This window comes from Aethalodelphis obliquidens, unplaced genomic scaffold, assembly GCF_003676395.1.
Source record: "Aethalodelphis obliquidens isolate GAN/ISIS:26980383/991018 unplaced genomic scaffold, ASM367639v1 scaffold1, whole genome shotgun sequence".
Classification (NCBI taxonomy): Eukaryota; Metazoa; Chordata; class Mammalia; order Artiodactyla; family Delphinidae; genus Aethalodelphis; species Aethalodelphis obliquidens.
Window position 1 is genome coordinate 40506235 of NW_020837945.1, and position 19665 is coordinate 40525899.

The 19665-nt window shown below is 36.1% G+C and overlaps 1 protein-coding gene across 6 annotated transcripts in view; it reads left to right on the forward strand.

The window, feature by feature from the left end:
- Positions 1-19665, forward strand: part of ZNF654 (zinc finger protein 654) — a 94307-nt gene that overhangs the window by 5249 nt on the left and 69393 nt on the right. For all 6 annotated transcript variants that reach the window (XM_027102756.1, XM_027102759.1, XM_027102764.1 and 3 more), the window contains exon 2: positions 17073-17218. In XM_027102756.1, the coding sequence (XP_026958557.1) occupies positions 17073-17218 (146 nt within the window). The remainder of the gene's footprint in view (positions 1-17072; positions 17219-19665) is intronic.

The following is a 19665-nucleotide window of genomic DNA, read 5'->3' on the forward strand; positions in this document are numbered from 1 at the left end:
TTTTTGATTTTCTATTTTGCCACTGGTTATAATTTTATTATATAATATAGTATTTTTTAAATAGCAGTCATTCCTTGTCCCTTTTCTTCCCTGCATCTTCCCCAGAGGCAATTACTTGCAGCTCTCTTAGCAAGTATGATATTTATCTCCATGTTATTTATTATAATTATTATATTATATTCCTTATATAATATTCCTTATTATAATTATTATAATAAGGAAAAACAAAACAAAATGAACCCTAGATCTTGTTGGCTGTGTTTGGAGAGCTAATGCTTTGTTGTTATTTATGCTTTTTTTTATGTTGACTTTCAGAATTGAATAATGCTAATTGTTCATAATGACATTATTTGTAATACCAAATTATTGAAAACCTTTAGGCCAAAGTTAGGGGAATTGTTACATATAATGGAACCCTATGTTCTCCTAACAGTCCTGTATTTAAAGAATATTTATTCATATGGGAAACTGTTAGTGGTATAATAATGACTGAAAAGACACAGATGACAGGTGATTTCACTTTTGTAAATAAAAAAGACTGAAAACAAATATACCAAATCGTTAACAGTGGATAATTTATTAGTGATATGTTTATAGCTAATTTTTTTTCTTTGCATTTATATTTTCTTGATTAAACCTACTATCTTTATAAACATAGGAAATGTAAAAAACACATTTAATTTTTTCTCTCCCTATTTCACAGATTGCTTATTTTCTGTGAATAAATGCAAGAATATTTTGAGCATGATGAAATTTTAACTCCTTGTTTCTCAAAAATAAGTGAAATGCTTTTTTTTTTTTTTTTAATGAGTTGGTTAAGTGAACTTATGAAGGTCATTTTAGGTTAACCAATGAGATCCTAAACTTATGTAACTTCTTTATACACAGCCTTGCATTAAAATATATGTTCATTACTGCTTTCTAATAAGCACTCATGACATTGGCTTAAAGAAATTTCTCAATTTTTATAGATACGATGGTAGAAGAAAATATTTTTAAATGAAGTTCATTGCTTTAAAATTTTTAGTGATACCATTATTTTGCAGTTCTGCCAAAGAGAAGGCACCAATTGTACTGTTATTGTTGGCACAGAATCTTTTTGATTTCCTTGCCAAAATGTGGTAAACTATACCTTAGCATTTACAAACAAAAGCAAAAAAGAAAACTTTAAATTAAATTTAAGAAAGCTATGGTAAAATGTGTGTCTGGTGAGGTATTTGAAAAAATAAAACATGATCAATAAAATATGGTCAATTAATATGCCATTTAAAATGTATATTAACATATAATGGACAGACTTCCCTCGTGGTGCAGTGGTTAAGAATCCGCCTGCCAATGCAGGGGACATGGGTTCGAGCCCTGGTCTGGGAAGATCCCACATGCTGCGGAGCAACTAAGGCTGTGCGCCACAACTACTGAGCCTGTGCTCTAGAGCCCATGTGCTACAACTACTGAGCCCGCATGCCACAGCTACTGAGCCTGCGCTCTAGAGCCCGTGCGCTACAACTACTGGGCCCGTGTGCCACAACTACTGAAGGATGCACCCCTATAGCCCATGCTCCACAACAAGAGAAGCCACCACAAGGAGAAGCCCGCGCACCACACGAAGCGTAGCCCCCACTCGCCACAACTAGAGAAAGCCTGCACACGGCAACGAAAACCCAACACAGCCAAAAATAAAAAAATAAATTTATATTAAAAAATGTAATGGAAAGGCTATTAGGCCATTTAAGATCTAATGTAATTTATTTAACTAAATATTAATTCTAGTTATGCTGTAAATAAAGCAGTACCTAGTCTGTTTTGGAGAGCATTTTTAAGGTTTGTAATTTCGAATGAATCTAATACAAGGTAATCTTCAGCTTTCATGTAATATATATCACATTTATTTTTTAGCTCCTTATTTCTCTGACAGGTCAGTTCATCATTTCAGCAGTACACTCTATTCAGTTTGGGTCTGCTCTCTAGGATGAGACCCAGTCAGCATCACCTGGTTAGAGCTATGGTGGAACACTTGGTGGCAACTAAACATGAGAGGAGGTCAATCTGTATAAAGTGCTACATAAGATCCTAAAGTTCAGTACATTGACACTCTTGTACCAACCTTTTAATACCCTAAGTTCTCCAAAGCAGCCATGAATGTGAAAATAGCTGAAAGGCTTTCCATTTAAACAGTAGAAAAAAGAGTCCTTGATGTTAGGGTTGACGCTTGTTTATAGTGTTGGCCCTCCATATTTGCAGGTTCTGCAGCCCCGAGTTCAACCAACCGGACATGAAAAAATATTGGGGGAAAAAGTTCCAGAAAGTTCCAAAAAAAAAAAAAACTTGAATTTGCTGCACACCGGCAACTATTTATGTAGCATTTACATAGTATTAGGTATTTAAGTAGTCTAGAGATGATTTAAAATATACGGGAGGATACGTGTAGATTCAAATACCACATCATTTTATATGAGAGACTTGAGCACCTGTAGATTTTGATATCTGTGAGTGGGGGTAGGGGTTGGGGGGTGGTTCTGGAGCCAGTCTCCCAGATCCTGACGAATGACTATATAAGGCACTGGGCATATAGTGATAAAGAGGCATTGTCTCTGTTTTTGTATGTAGGTATAACTTTGATAAGTTCTATGAAGAAAAGGTATAATACTATAAAATGCAGGCTAATAAAAGGCATTCTTGGGCAAGTTGAACTTGGCTGAGATTCTTTGGTTTAGTTTGAACTTGTTGAATTTAAGGTACGTATCCTCACTGAAGAAGAGATCTTAAAGATGGCTAGATTTACATAATCCAGAGCTCAGAAGTGAGATCTGGTCAATCATAGTTGTGTGGATGGTATTTGAAGCCGTGTGTGTGAATGAGCTCACATAAGGAGATAATATAGAGTGAGTAAAGAAGAGGACTTAGAAGTGAAGCTTCAGAAACTCCATAGTTAAATGGCCTGGTAGAAGAGGTTGAGTCTTCAAATGAAGTCTGAGAAGGATTAAAGAGCTTGGAGAAAACCAGGGAACTATGGTGTCACAGAAGACAAGAAAAGAGAATATTTCAGGATGGAGTGAATAGTAACTGGCATCAAAAGCTAATGAGATCCAACCATTGAATTAACGTGCAGGTCTTTGGTGACTTTAAGCAGAGCTGTTTTGATGTAACAATGGGAGCAGGAGTCAGACTGGAGTAGTTATTCAGAGTTGAGTGATATACTGTAATTGATCAGTTAATTAACTTTGAGAAAGAAGGGGATATCCTCATTTTCTGGCTACATTTGTGGTAAAAGAGAGAAGTGAAAGGAGAAGGAGAAATTAGAAAAGTAGTTGTGTCAGTAGATATTAATAGATAAGTGTACAACATTGTTCTGTGTACCTTGAAAATATGTATACACATATGATACCCCAATAAAACATGTACACAATTTATTAATATATAGTTCTATAACTAGAGTTTACTAAAATTAACCCATATCTGTTTTGGTTACCCTAAAGTTGAAATGTTCTAAATATTCGCTGATCACTGTTGCCAATGATTTGATATGTGTGTGTTATATTTTTAGTATCTGGAAGATTTATTTATTTTATTGGAGTGCTATGCATATAACTTATAATATTTTGAGTGTTTTCTATGTGTCAGGTACTGTGATAAGTCTTTTATCTGTTCTGTCTCATTTAATCCACTATCCCACAGGGTATGTGCCATTATTCTCATTTTACAGATCAGGAAACTTAAGGCCAAGAGAGGTTAAATGGTTTGATTAAGTCAGGTTGGAATCCTGGCCCATCTGTCAAGAGCCCGTGTACTTAACCATTCCAACATACACATATATTGTATCTAGGAATATGCATTTGGTATCTGTTATAGCATCTGCATATGTATTGATATGTACTACAGCATACTTAAGCAATTATTGACTGAGTAAAAGTAGTGATTTAAAAAGACTCAAGGCAGCAGAAACTAAAGATGTTCATGAATGTAAAAGAGAGAAAAAAAATCGAACTTAAGCTATCAGAGGTTCCCTGTAAGAAGTGATTCTCAACCTTTTTTATTTTTTCCCCCAACTTACCTGAGTGGGATATGCTTTGCTCTGAAGCAGTGGTTCACTATAATGGTTATTTTTTAAATGCAAGAGTTATGATGATTACAGACCTGTTACTTTATGTTATTACCTTGTGTTTTGAAGGCTGGAGGGTATGGAATATATTTTAGATGTTTTTCTTAATGATTAAAATTTTAAAGTTTGTTTCTCCATATTATTTAAGATTCAACCTTGAATATCTTGAAATCTTACTAACCCAGAGCACAGTGGATGTACATTTTTAGACTTTATTATCTATCCTTTACTATGTTTTGAAAGCTTTTGCCAAAGATCTTTCAGATTATAGAATTTGTTAGTAAAGTTTAAGATTTATATTCCATGCTCATGAGGGTATGGTGAAATGGATATCTCATTTTCAAATGGTGGGAGCAGAAATCACCATAACCCTTCTGAACCATAATTCATCAAAATATATTAGAAACTTTAAAAATAATTTGTACTTTTTGACTTATAGCATTAATTTCTGAGGAAATGTAAATTTGGATTAAAGTGCTTCATCATAGCATTAATTGTAATTAATGAAAGGAATGAGTTGAAAATGGAAAAGCAACCAGAACATCTAAAACAGTTGAACATTTTTCAACCCTCATAAACTAAAATATTATTCAACCTTAAAAAATTATGTCCTCAATGACTATAAATGATCTAGGAAAATAAAGTACAATGACAAAAATATTAGGTGGAAAAATTTGTTTGTAGCAGGATTATACAGTTCGAATATAGGCTGGTCCATTCTCACCGTATTTTAGAGGGGGAAAGTGCCGTAAAGAAAAATCAAATGAGCTATTTCACTAGAAACAGGATTTCTTGATGATAATCCGTAGGGGCCATTCGTGTACTTCAGGAAGTCTGTGAACGCTGAAATTATTTGCAAAAAAAAAGTTGTATTTACATTTCCTTGGTGAGCCGGTCTAAGGTTTTTTGTTTGTTTTTATCACATTCTCTTAAGAATTTCAAAACTTGCTAAACAAACACAGACCACAATCATCCAAACACACCAACAGGTTATGAACCTTTGCTGTAAGCCATTGTGATACAAGCAGCACTGCCTACTTTTGCAAATAAAACTTTATTGGGGTTTGCCCTTTCACTTCTGTATTTTCTATGGCTGCTTTCATGATATAGCAGGGTTAAATAGTTGTAGTTGAGATGGAGAATGTATGGCCCATAAGCTGCTTTCTGGCCCTTTCAAAAAAAAGTGTGTCAGCTCATGTCCTACTTTCTTATTTATTCTTTTCAACAACCCTGTGAGATAGATACTATTTTTATCTTCATTTTAGATGAGATGCAGAGAGGTTAAACAGCTAACCCCAAGTCACACAGCTAGAAAAGAGAAATTACCAAGATGTTAATAGTGGTGATATATGGGCAGAAAATGATGGATGATTTTTTTAAGTATCCAGATTCACTATAGTGAGTGTACATAACATAATCAAGAGGGGAGAAAGTTGTGAAAAAAAATTAGATAGAACTGAGTTATGAGAATCTTAAAAGTCATTCATCCTTTTTTATTATTTTGATTTGCTACATTTCATCCTGTGTTTGTAAAGAGCAGATATGCTATTTCTGCTTCTCTTTATGGGACTTAACTCTTATGCAGTCCTTTCTTGATGTTTTTGAAAAAAATAAATTCTTCTGTTATTCTGTTGATAGTTTCTCAAAAATTCTTTATTAACTGAAGCCATTTTGTCCTTTAACTTTTTTTTTATTATTGTTGTTCAAATTTTATTATTTTGAATTACTAGTTAGCCTTTTTTAATTGAAGTATAGTTGGTTTACAGTGTTGTGCCAATCTCTGCTTACAGCAAAGTGACTTAGTTTTACCATATACACATTTTTTTTAATATTCTTTTTAAAATATTGCTTTGCATTATGGTTTATCCCAGGAGACTGGATATGGTTCTCTGTGCTATACAGTAGGACCTTGTTGTTTGTCCATTCTAAATGTAATAGTTGGCATCTACCAACCCCAAATTCCCAGTCCATCCCTCTCCCTTCCCCCTTCCCCTTGGCAGCTACAAGTCTGATCTCTATGTCTGTGAGTCTGTTTTTGTTTTGTAAATAGTTTCATTTGTGCCATATTTTAGATTCCACATACATTGCCCTTTAACTCTTTTTTTAAATTAATTAATTTTTAAATTTTTGGCTGCATTGGGTCTTCGTTGCTGTGCGTGGGCTTTCTCTAGTTGCGGCGAGTGGGGGCTACTCCTCGTTGTGGTACACGGGCTTCTCATTGCGGTGGCTTCTCTTGTAGCGGAACACGGGCTCTAGGCGTGGGGGCTTCAGTAGCTGTGGCACGTGGGCTCAGTAGTTGTGGCTCGCGGGCTCTAGAGAGCAGGCTCAGTAGTTGTGGTGCACTGGCTTAGTTGCTCCGCGGCATGTGGGATCTTCCCGGACCAGGGCTTGAACCCGTGTGCCTGCGGACTCTTGGCACATTGGCCGGCGGACTCTTAACCACTGCATCACCAGGGAAGTCGCCCTTTAACTCTTGAGATTCTTTATCCTCTCTTTTATATTTTGAATTTAACTTCAACAACTATTAATTGCTCATAACTTAATAGGTGGTCATAAAATGCTGCATATGTGCCTACCTGACAATGTATACGTAACTTACTTTTTCTTAATGTCAGTCAATTGAATTATCCTTAATTATCTTAGGCATAGATCTAGATACATAAAAGTGTTGTAGAAGATATTCCTGAAAGAAAACATTGGCTGTGTACTATGTGGAAAGCTTCATCCTAATGATTACAGGGGATTTAGGGAGGAAAAGGTCACAACCCCTTCCCTCAAGGAACTGAATCATCTAATAAGGGAGAAAAAGCATATCTGACTACTGTAACTGCTGTTACAACCTTGGTCCAAGCTACAGTTGTCTTTCTCCTGGACAATTTTATCTCCCAGCTTTTAGTTTTTCTCAGTTTTTTCTCCACACAGCCAAAGTGATCCTTTTAAAGACATGAGTGAGGTCTCTTCTAAACCTTCCATGCTTTTCTATCTCAGGGTCAAAGCCAGAATTCTTACCATGGACTGCAGGGCTTCGTGATCCAGCCCCTGTCTAGCTCTTTGACTTGTCCCCTATTACTCTTTGTGTCTACTACTTACCTTCAGCTACCCTAGTGTTTTTGCCCCCTCCTTCGACTTGAATAACTATTCTCCTGCCACTTGGCCTTTGCTTTGTCTGTCAGAAACACTTCATTTGGGTCAAATGAATTGTTTCCCATTATCAAGTTCACAAAGAGAAATTAAAAACTAGAGTCCCATAGAGGTTAAGATATGAAATTCTTGCCTTCCTGGAATATTGCGTAATCAGAGACAGAGTGTGCCTGTCTGGTTAGGGTTGGGGAGTTTTCAGGAGCTATAGCTTGGTCGTGCTCCTCTGACTGGGAGTGGCTTCTTTCACACCTCAAAAGGAAAATTATTTAGCCTCCAATCTTACTTTTTAAAGAATCCGGAAGGTCAGTGGGCAAACACTTAATATTTTAACCAGCCAACACCCATTAAATTTAGAAACACTAGTAATTCCTTGAATTTAGTACATAATACAGTTGACTCACATCACTTTCGCCAGTAGGATTTAGTGATATCACTAAAGATGGATATTAGAGGAAAGATGGGTGCACAAAAAACAGGGTAACAAGTCAGTTTTGGTTTCAACTTTACCAGGGTGCCAGTCAGTTATGGCAACTGCCAGTGTCTATAACTTGTAAAGTTGTACTGGGAAAATTCATCAAGTGGTTGTGCCACTGTGTGCTTATGATATTTTTCTGAGGGGTGGAAGCACTTTACCTGAACGTTCCTACTTCCTTGAAAGCTGTGTCTGAATTTCTGTCTTGCAGAGTTTATAAATTTCCATGGATTATAGCCACAGGCACCAAGGTCATACTTGATGTCTCTTCCTTTAGATTTCCTTTATATTAAAAGCTTTTACGGGCTTCCCTGGTGGCGCAGTGGTTGAGAGTCCGCCTACCGATGCAGGGGACACAGGTTCGTGCCCCGGTCTGGGAGGATCCCACATGCTGTGGAGCGGCTGGGCCCGTGAGCCATGTCCGCTGAGCCTGCGCGTCTGGAGCCTGTGCTCTGCAACGGGAGAGGCCACAACAGTGAGAGGCCCACATACGACCAAAAAAAAAAAAAAAAAAGCTTTTACTTTCCATTTTTTCTGTGTTGTCCTGGTACTCCTTTGCTACAGTGAGTATAGATTCTGTTTAGTGGCACCAATTTCTATACTGCCTCTTGTAAAGAGTGTATCACTTACTTGCAGTGTGTAAAGCTCAAAGTATAATCTCTACAAGGCCCCACAAGTCTCCAGCCTTGCAATTTCCATAGCTCTAGTGTCCTGCTCTTGTCTCTGGACTCCTCTGTCCCCAACCTGTGCCAAGACATTTTTAGCCCTGTGCTACCTTGGCTTTTGCCACTTCCCCTGAAATTCTTAGGCCTATTGAGCTAAAATCATAAAAGCACTCCTCTTGTGCCCCATATTTGTATTATTTGGATAATAACCATAAATGGGTACCTGAAATGAAGCTACTTTTAATGTTTCTGATGTCTGCACTCATAGGAGCCCAGTAAAGACAGTACCTCTTCAGCTACTTGCTTCTCTAGACCTTTTCTTTATTCTGCTTTTAACTGTTATAGGCCTTGCATAATTTGTTCTACCTCATTGGCAGTGTAAACATTCCTTTTTGTCACGTTCCTTTCAGCAATAATAGGATATGCCATTTCAGATAAACATAGTTGGTTTCTGTTTTTGTTTATATTTTAGCCTATTCTTAAGTTGGCCCCTCTTGTCTTCCTTTCCCTTTCTCTTTGCTTTTGGGCTTAGGTTTTATTATTCTTCAATTATGTCTTCTAAGATCTGCCATAATGTCAGAGATGAAAGTCAAGGAATTCTGAGTTTATCAAAAAGCATTTATTATCGGGCTTCCCTGGTGGCGCAATGGTTGAGAGTCCGCCTGCTGATGCAGGGGACACGGGTTCGTGCCCCGGTCTGGGAAGATCCCACATGCCGCGGAGCGGCTGGGCCCGTGAGCCATGGCCGCTGAGCCTGCGCGTCCGGAGCCTGTGCTCCGCAACGGGAGAGGCCACAACAGTGAGAGGCCCGCGTACCGCAAAAAAAAAAAAAAAAAAAAAAAGCATTTATTATCAAACAGATTTTTCCCACTCTCTTCTCCCAGGTTTAAGGAAGTCTTACCAGCTCAACATAAAACCTAGGTCTGACCTCTTATTTTGTTTTTCTTCGGTTTTGCTTTTCCTTGTCCACTCCCTGAGGCCTAACTTTGAGTTCCTGGGGCACTTTTCTTTGTGACACCATGCCATACCATACATTGCCCTCTGTAATAACTAGTAATTTGAAATGCACCTGAAATTCTTCAGGTATTTAAAGGTAATCTCTTAGCTTTTTTTAACCTTTCAAATCTGTACGCAGTCTTCATGGTGTGTTTTTTTTTCACTTTTATTATGTACTTTCTATCTGTTTCTTTAAAATACCATCTTACCGTACTTGAATTTCCAGTTCAGTTCACCGAGATTTCCATCCTACAGTTACCTGCTATCCCTCTGTTAGATACCTTTGGAGTCAGTCACCCTTCCTTTCTGATGAGTAGCAACTAAAATACTTTCTGCCCCCATTCCATCTTTAGGAACACATAGTTCTGGTATATATATTTCCTTTGTCTTTTTTCATATCTGACTAGTCTAGCTTCTGAGATTGAACTTACTTTTAAGGAAGTCCCTCTCTTCTTCCATCTTAACATGACCTCCTTTTTTTTATTTACTTTAACTCTTCCACTGTTACTTTAATTGAAAGTTTATCATCTTTTTAAAACAAATTTAGCTCTTCTTGAGACTAAGCAAACCTGGTACCTAAAGTTAGTTTTTGAGGCATAGGCCTTTTAAAAGTTTCCCTTTTGGCTTTGACTTTGTAATAATTCCATTGAGCTTTTCTTCTTCCTCATCCTAGGAAAGTGATTTATGCCCTAAACAATAAAGAACCTTGACCCTTCTTTATCTCTGCACTTAATAAAATCCACTGGACATCTTCACTGAACTCAGATAAAATCTTGACATCTATAGCTTTGATTATTTGTGTACATATCAATCTCAGAAGTTACTAGAGATTATATTATGACAGTGACTCTAGAAGCCTTTGGACAAGTCACATGAATATAAGAGCTGTTCTCTGAGAACAAAATTAAGAGGGACAGAATTAAGTCAGCTGATCTAAGACTAATATTAACAATTTAAAGTCTAGACATTAACACAGTAGTGTGCTAAGACCCATATGGAACTTAACCAGCTTTTCAGTTTAATCCTCTGGCTTGTAGTCTTTGTTGAGAAACCAGACGGAAGGAACAAAAAGGATTTCCACCTACTAATATCTAAAAAACCTATACGGCTAATGGACATTTAAAAAATTCAATAATATAATTATTGCCTCAGCCACACCTGTAATACCATCTGTGGCCAGGCTATGCTAATTTTTTTTTTTTAATTGAAGTATAGTTGATTTACAATATTGTGTTAATTTCAGATGTGCAGCATAATGATTCATTATTTTTGCAGATTATATTCCATTATAGGTCATTACAAGATAATGGGTATAATTCCTTGTGCTTTATGGTATATTCTGTTGCTTATCTTTTATATATAGCAGCTTGTATCTGTTAATCACACACCCCTAATTTGTCCCTCCCCCCTTCCCATTCCCCTTTGGTAACTACGAGTCTGTTTTCTATATTTGTGAGTCTGTTTCTGTTTTGCATATACATTCATTTGTATTATTTTTTAGATTCCACATATTTCATATAGTATTTGTCTTTCACATATTTCACCAAGCATAATATTCTCTAGGTCCATCCATGTTGCTGCAAATGGCAGTATTTTTAAATTTTTTTGTGGCTGATATTGCATTGTATATATATGCCACATCTTAATTCAGTTATCTCTTGATGGGCACTTGGGTTGCTTCCATGTCTTGGCTATTGTAAATAGTGCTGCTGTGAACATCAGGGCACATGTATCTTCGACTTAATGTTTTTGTGGGCTTTTTTCCATATATATACCCAGAAGTGGAATTGCTAGATCATATGGTATTTCTATTTTTAGTTTTTTAAGGAACCTCCATACTGTTTTCCACAGTGGCTACACCGATTTACATTCCCACCAATAGTGTAGAAGGGTTCCCCTTTCTCCATATCCTCTCCAACATTTGTTATCTGTAGACTTTTTGATGATAGCCATTCTGACAGGTGTGAGGTGATACCTAATTGTGGTTTTGATTTGCATTTCTCTTATAATTAGCGATATTGAGCATCTTTTCATGTGCCTGTTAGCCATCTGTATGTCTTCTTTGGGAAAATGTCTTTTCAGGTCTTCTGCTCATTTTTTGATTGGATTTTTTTTTCTAATTGAGTTGTATGAGCTGTTTGTATATTTTGGATATTAACCCCTTGGTCGCATCATTTGCATATATTTTCTCCCATTCCGTAGGTTTTTTTCCTTTTGTTGATGGTTTCCTTTGCTGTGCAAAAGCTTTTAAGTTTAGGTCCCATTTGTTTATTTTTGCTTTTATTTCTTTTGCCTTAGTGGCCATGCTAAATTGAAGTCAGATTTAGAATTTTGCTTAGCCCATGCTAGTTAAGACATTACCATGTGCACACACATCTGTGGATATCACCAGCTGCAGGCAAAAGAAGATATTTGTTCACCCAACATGTTCATTTGATATTCATATACATTTCCTTATATTTGGGGTTCCCTTGTCTGTGTGCCAATTTTAATGTTTATACAGGGAGCATTTAGTATATTATTCTCTCTAGTGAGTTTGAAATCAAAGAAAAAATTGATGGGTACCAAAACTGATCTAAAGCCTTTAAAATGAGCCTACTACTTACCTTTGGACCTACTTAAGAGAAAAGTTGGGTCTTTAAGTTGATACTCAGGCAGCCACAGGGAGAACTCTGGCCAGCCTCATACCATATGGATGCAACATACTCAAGAAGGGAGATGAGAGTCTTCTGGGAGTGATACTTTTCACTGGTTTTCCACCAATGCTCTTTTTCTGTTCCAGGGTGTTATTTCTGATCTCACATTGTATTTAGTTGTTATTTCTCCTTAGTCTGTTCTATTCTGTAACAGTTCTTCTGTTTTTCCTTTCATGACCTTAACATGTTTGAAGAGTACTGATCAATTTTTTTGGTAGAATATCCTACAGTTTGGGTTTGTTTGATGATTTCTCATGATTGGAATGAGTTTATGCATTTTTGGCAAAAGTACCACAAAAATGCTTTTGTATTTCTTGGGGCTTCATATCAAGAGATTTATGATAATAATATGCTTTATTACTTATTAGTGATATTACCTTGATGGCTTTGTTAAGTTTGTGTCCGTGGGGTTTCTCCACTCTAAAGTTGCTATCTGTTTGTAGTTGATAACCGTCTTGCGGGAGATGCTTTGAAACTGCAAATCCTGCATCCTCAAACTTTTCACCCACTAATATTAGCATTGTTCCATGGATCTTGTCTGCAACATTCATTGCTGTGTACAGTATTTGCCTAATGGTGATTCTCTATTTCTCTCTTTTGTTCTATGTTTATTAATTAGTCTTCTTCCGTGAGGAAGAGCTGTCTCTTACACTTACTGATTAATTTGATTATTTGTAGGGACTCATGGATATTTATCTGGTTTTATGGATTAAAGTCCAATACTACCATCATTTATTTTGTTGCTCAAATTGTTCTAGCTTTAACTGCTCGGAGCACCTTCAGGTTGGCTCCCATGTTCTTATATTCCATCACTGTTTCAGCATTTCATTACTTAGTCCTATCTAGTTATTTTCCCTGTTCCATCCCTGCTGGAGGAGGGCTTGAGCAGCCCAAGTTCCTTGTGCCTGAGGAGCCCCAAGTTCCTCATATTGGAGAATAGTGTTTAGAAACCAAGATTTGGGCCCTAAGTGTGTATGTTGCTACTGAGGTGTCATTGCTGTGTGGCCCTCTCAATGGACAGAGCTAGGAAATTGTGTGTATATATATATATATATATATAGTAGGTATATTACAAATGAATAACCTAATCATACTGAAAGGGGGTGGGGAAAAGGCTAACTTAATGTTTCTTACAATGTTTATTTTAGGTATTTAGAAGATTAACAAATTTATTCAGTGCATAGATTGGCATGTATTATAGGCATTTTTTGAAGCTCTTAGAATGGAAGGTAGTTGTGATGTGGCTAATCACATACGATAATGGCCATGGTTTGTAAATCAGATTTTAAAAGTGGGTGGATTCACTGTAAACAGGTAATGAAATTAACATTAGTGAACAGCTCCACTGACACCTGTGAAGTGTTTGATATAAATAATGAAAGTTGATGCCAGTGGGAGGTTTCAGGTAGGAAAATGACAGGGATGTGAATGGCCAGCTAACGGAAGTAAAGTCATGTGTGATAACTATGTTAATGATCTAGTCTATTATTACCTGGATTTAGAAATCAAGAGGATTGTTTGCTCAGTGACAAACTAGTGTTTGGTAGTCTTCATTGTTACATTAGAAAAAAGGAGAATTCAGTTAAGAAACAGATAATCATATTTTAGTCAATCACTTTATATGACATTTTAGGGGTTCCTAGACTGCTACGTTTGTATTATTTTTATACATTTGTGTATTAGGCAGCTCTGGCTGCCATAACAAAATATCACAGACTTGGCAGCTTAAACAATAGAAATTTATTTTCTCAGTTCTTGAGGCTAGAAGTCTGAGATCAGGGTGCCAGCATGGTTGAGTTCTGGCAAAGATGCTCTTCCTGGCTTGCAGGCTGCTGCCTTCTCTCTGTGGCCTCACCATCGCCTTCCCTCAGTGCATGCATGTAGAGGGACAGAAAGATCTCTCCTCTCTTCCTCTTGTTATAAGGCCACCAATACTATCTGATTAGGACCCCTTCCTTATCACATCATTTAACCTAAATTACTTCCTAAGAGTCCTATTTCCAGATACTGTCACACTGGGGTTAAGACTTCAATACATGAACTTTAGGGGGACACATTTTAGTCTGTAGTAATTTGGATGATGTTCGTAAGTAAAGAATGTAATTATACAGCAGTTCTTTACATAGTAACAGTAAAAACTGTTACTTATTAGAATACCAAAGAAAATGACAAATGTAGGATGTGTTGCTCACCGCACAGTGACCTGGTAGAGCACATTCAGATTATGATGTCATGGTTATCAGCTCTCATTACCTGAGTGCTTATGATAACAGTTATAATGCAGGAGAAAACTTTCAAAGTAAAAAGATAGTGTAATGTAGTTTTACATATTTTAAGGAAAATATTTAAAAAGTGGTGTTATAGTGAATGTTATAGTGAATTATTAGTGTCTGGCATGACATTAAACAGTATAAGAAGATACAGTCAGCCCTCTGTATCTGTAGGTTCCACATCTGTGGATTCAACCAACTGTGGATCAAAAATATTTGGAAAAAAAATTCCAGAAAGTTCCAAAACACAAAACTTGAATTTGCTATGCGCTAGCAACTATTTACATAGTATTTACATTGTATTAGGTATTATAAGTAATCTAGAGATGATTTAAAGTATACGAGAGGACGTGTGTAGGTTATATGCAAATACATTATTTATATAAAGGACTTGAACATCTGCAGATTTTGGTATGGGGTGGGGGATCCTGGAACCAATCCTCCACAGATACTGAGGGCCAACTGTATGTAAATTTCAGCCAGTTTTGTTTATGTCCCTTAAAGGGTATTGTGGGAAACCTACTGGGGGTGTCGTGCACAAGTACTTTTATTGTGTTAGGTTTGGGCTCAGCTGGATGAGGCAGGGTATTAATAGCCGAATCTTGGTGAATGAGGGAAGCTACAATGAGAACAGAACCTGAGAAAGTAGAAAGCTTCTCTTCTAAGGAGATAAACCCAGCCCATAAATAGGAAGTGCATAAGGTTGTAAGTAGAAATGTATTAGGGCAAACTATTTCGGATTAAAGGTAGAAAAAATGTGAGTCTGTTAGTACCTGTTTTTTATGTGGCACCAGAATCGTGGTGTGGGGGCCAAAAAGAGGCAATAAAGGTGGTCAAACACTTTAGTGAAGAGAAAATTTAAAGCCAGGAAACCACCATTTATCTAACCTTCTTCTCCTTCTTCTTCTTTTTTTTTTTTTTTTTTTTTTTTGCCTGTGGTGGTTTGGAAAAATTTGTCCTACTTGGAGTCATCATAGTTACTAGTAGTTTTTACTTCCCAGCTAGTAAGGACTACTAGATATAGAAGGGGGATACAAGTTCACAGAGCTGATACTCTCTAGCTTTCTTCTTTATCCATACATGTTCCTAGAAACATTGGAGACATGCTAGACACCTGGTAATGCAATTTGGAATTGTCAAACAAGTGTGAAGTGTCTGGGATTTTATCTAAGGTAGATTGCCACAGTTGCACAAATGCTGGCCCAAGACATGAAACTCCTGGATCAGAGATAGCAGACTCTGTTACTCATGGCACAGCAAGCAGCATGTGCTTCAAGTTCATGATGGTTCCCTTTGCCCCTCAAGTGTCACAAAGGTGATGTGAATGGCCCAGGTGGATCCTGAACTCATAGTAAGTTTATATCACAGCTTACGAACCCCAAGCTTAGGGAGTCCTAATCTTTTATAATGGTCTGCAAGCATATCTGCCTGACCTTTGCTCCAGAGAGACACATTGCTTTGGGCAGGGGCATCATGGATATCATCTCTATTTTTCAAGGCTGTTCCCTGTAAACATCTTTGAAAGGATGAAGGCAGTCAGGGCCTCTTTTAAAAAACTGTGGAAATACAAGAGACTCATGGAAAATTATCTCCAACAGGAAGTGATTAGTATGAAAAGTCCTTGAGCTCTGAATGTTCTTGGCTTTTCTACTCTGCTCTAGTTTTACCAGCTTTTAAATCAGGAGTTGGCAGACTTTTTCTGTAAAGGGTCAGATATTAAATATTCTAGACTTTGTGAGCCATATGATTTCTGTCACAACTACTCAACCTGTTGTAGCAGGAAAGCAGCCATAGATAATATGTAAATGGATGAACCTGGTTATGTTCCAATAAGACTTTATGGACATTGAAATTTGAATTTCATGTGATTTTCATACATCACAAAATGTTTTTTTCAACCATTTGAAAATGTAACATCCATTTCTTAGCTTGTAGGTCATGCAAAAATGTGTAGCAGGCTGAATTTGGCCTATATGCCATAGTTTGCCAACTTGTTTTATAAGATGAATTTCTAGAATATAATAGTTTTAATACAGCAGTCTTGCATATGAGATATCATAATTAACATTTTATAGCAATTGATAGTTCTAAAATGTTTTCTCATAAATTATTCCCAATTTAGCTTCAGAGTAAATCTGCAAGATAAGCATTATTATCTCCATTTTATGGTGAGGCAACTACTGCATAGAGAAGGAAGATGACATACCCAATTCATAAAACTAGTTAAGTGACAGAGCCAAGACTGATTATATTCTGTATTCTTTTCTCCTCAGTATGGTACAGTTTAAACTTTCCTAATCAGAGTACCACACCACTATAATACTCATTTGTTGCCAGAATGTTTAGAGTTCAGTCTTGTAAATATTAATGGTAATAATAATGCATGCTCATTTCTAATTTTCTTTATTACTGTAGTCTACTGTCTAGCTATTTTAATATTTGATAATTGGCATTTTGACAAAAACTAGATATGGGCTGTAAAGGCATTTGTTACAACATTTGGCAGCTGAACTGTGTGGTCATTTATATACTATATTTCTTTTCCACATTTTCAAATAATAGTTCATTTTATTTTCAGATGTATACCATGAAACTAAACAATAAAGAACTTTTTCCCCTTCCTAAATCATGTGTTCATGCTGAACTAATATTTTAATTTATCTGGTATAATTTAATTTATCCAAATTTAACATTTTCTCTAATAATGTACTTTTTGGATTGCTTCCCTATCAGGTGGTTGAAGATTATGCTGGAAGATGGCAGGTACCTTTGCCACAGCTTCAGGTTCTTCAGACTGCACTTTGCTGTTTTACATCAGCCAGTGCATCATTCCCAGATGAATGTGAGCACGTACAATATGTTTTGAGTAGCCTTGCTTTGTAAGTACTCTTTACTTCTTACGAAAGTATTTTCTTGATATATTTGAGAACTGGTTTTTGATTATTTTCCCTGCAGAAGAAACCTTTCCTAAAGTCTTCCCTCAAAAAGATTTCTATTTCTTCATTTAAGTGTTTAGGTTTAATTTTGGACATTTAACCACAATTTTACTTTTAGCTTTAGAGTTAAGTGGAATTGTTATATAGATTCTTAGGTTTACTACTAGCACTTTCCTTTCCTTTTTAATTCCCCAGATTCCCTTGGCAAACTTTAATGGTAAATCCCAGCAGCAGTTGAGGCCATCATAGATCTTAAATCGGGCCAGAAAGAGGTTAGGAAACTTTGGTTTTTAAAAATACTTGTAAAGGACTTCGAGTTAAAGATCACAAACTGAGCACTTGTATTTATCGTTTTTGCCCTCCTAGATCCTACTAAAATAGTAAAGAAGTAAAAGAGGGAAATACAGTGAAAAGAAAATAGAGAAGAGTCATCAGTGAATGAAAAGATTTCAACAATTTTCTTTGGGAAAGAAAACAGATAGAGGAGTGTCTTTGAAACATGTCAGAGCAAGTCACAACTTAATTTTCTTTTCTTTTTTTGTTCCTCACATTACACTCACATCACATTAGTGGGTTTGAATTCATTTATCAACATTACAAAATACAATAGAAAATATCAGAGTGTGTCTCATGGGATAAGTATTATTTTGTAAAACTTGTTTTATATATTTATTTTTATGTATGTGTATACTTTATTATTTGTAAAACATTTTTTGAAACTGTGGGTAGCATATAAAACAAAATTATCCTCTGCCTTATAAGATAGGAGGAAGACCATCTGTCCTGCCTCCTTCCCCTTGGAATCCTAGGGAGGTATAGAATTTGAACATTATAGGTATGAAATAGAGAGTAGGGAATGAGATACTTTGGGAGAATACAGATAAAGGAGTTAATTGAAGTTTTTCCATTCAGGCCATTCACTAGACCCTAGGGCCTGGGTAGGGTGGGGAAACAGCATTGATACTTTCTTTTTTTCTCTAATGAAATTAAATGACTTTGAAGCAGTGACCTTTGTATTCTGGCAATTAAGTGTTCTTCTTGAGACAGCTACCTAATCACTTAATTACCCTAAAGAAAAACTTACCAGTCACCAAACTCTAGACATGCTTGCTCACAGGGCTCCCAATTAAACTGCTTGTGGCTTTATTCTTAGATATTAATGGTATTCAAGAATCATCAGACATTTGGGGAATGCCTTCAACATGAAAAAAATACAATGAAAACAAACTAAAAAAAAAATTCTGGAAGAAATACAGTTAATGTTGAAAACAAAAAATTTAAAAGAGAAATGTAAGATCTATAATTAGCATTTTCAGAGAGAGTTGAGAAGATTTGTAGGACATTAAAACATCAACATATCATGCTGTGTGAAAGGAATAAAGAGATACCAAAAATGAGTTTGTGGAAATTAAAAATATGTGATGGTTAAAATTTAAAATTCTGTAGGAAAGTTGCAAGGTAAAATTGAAAAAATAATCCAGAATGTAAAACAAAACCAAAGTGAAGGAATGCTCAGAAGAACACTGATACAGTGACTTCATGTAGGAGGTTCATTATTTAACTAGCTGAAGTTCCAGAAAAAGAATTTAGAGAATATATGTTGGAGGAAATTTTCAAATAAATATATAATAAAAGAATTTCCCAGAAATAAAAGTCATAAACTTCCAGACTGAAAGAGCCCAAGAAGTGCTCAGCACAATGAATATAAAAAATACTCAGCTAAATACATCATTTTGCAATTTGAAAATAACAAGAATGAAAAAGCAGATTTGAACACCTTCTAGAGAGAAAAAACTAGGTCACCTACAAAGGAACAAACATCAGATTGATGTTTGTTGATATATTCTACCACCCAACAGTGGGTGGTAGAATATAATGAATCAATGTCTCTGAAGTTTTGAAGAGAAATTATTTTCAGTGTAGAATTTTATACTCATTCAAACTGTCAGTGAAGTGTGAGAGTAGAAACAATATTTCCAGGCATGTAAGGACCTAGGAGATTGATTTGTCCACATTCTCTTTCTTGGGAAGTTATTAGAGAATGTACTCCAGAAAAATGGGGTATAATATAAAAAGACCAGATGACAATGGATCTAGAAAACAGTAGCTTTTACTTAAGATAGACAGAAGAGAAGTTCCAGGGTCGCTGCTAAATAGTAGATCTTACAGATATGTCACCTCCAAGAGGGGAATATCCAGTAAAAATGGAGACTTGAAACACCTTGAGAATTTGGAACCATTTAAGGTAGTGATAAAAGTAGACAAGGCAAAGGAAATAAAAAAGCAATTAGAAAAAATAATCTGAACAGGAAATGACACAGAGTCATAACAAACTACTTAGATATGCACTGAATGTTACTTATATATAGTTTTCTTCATGTAAATGATGC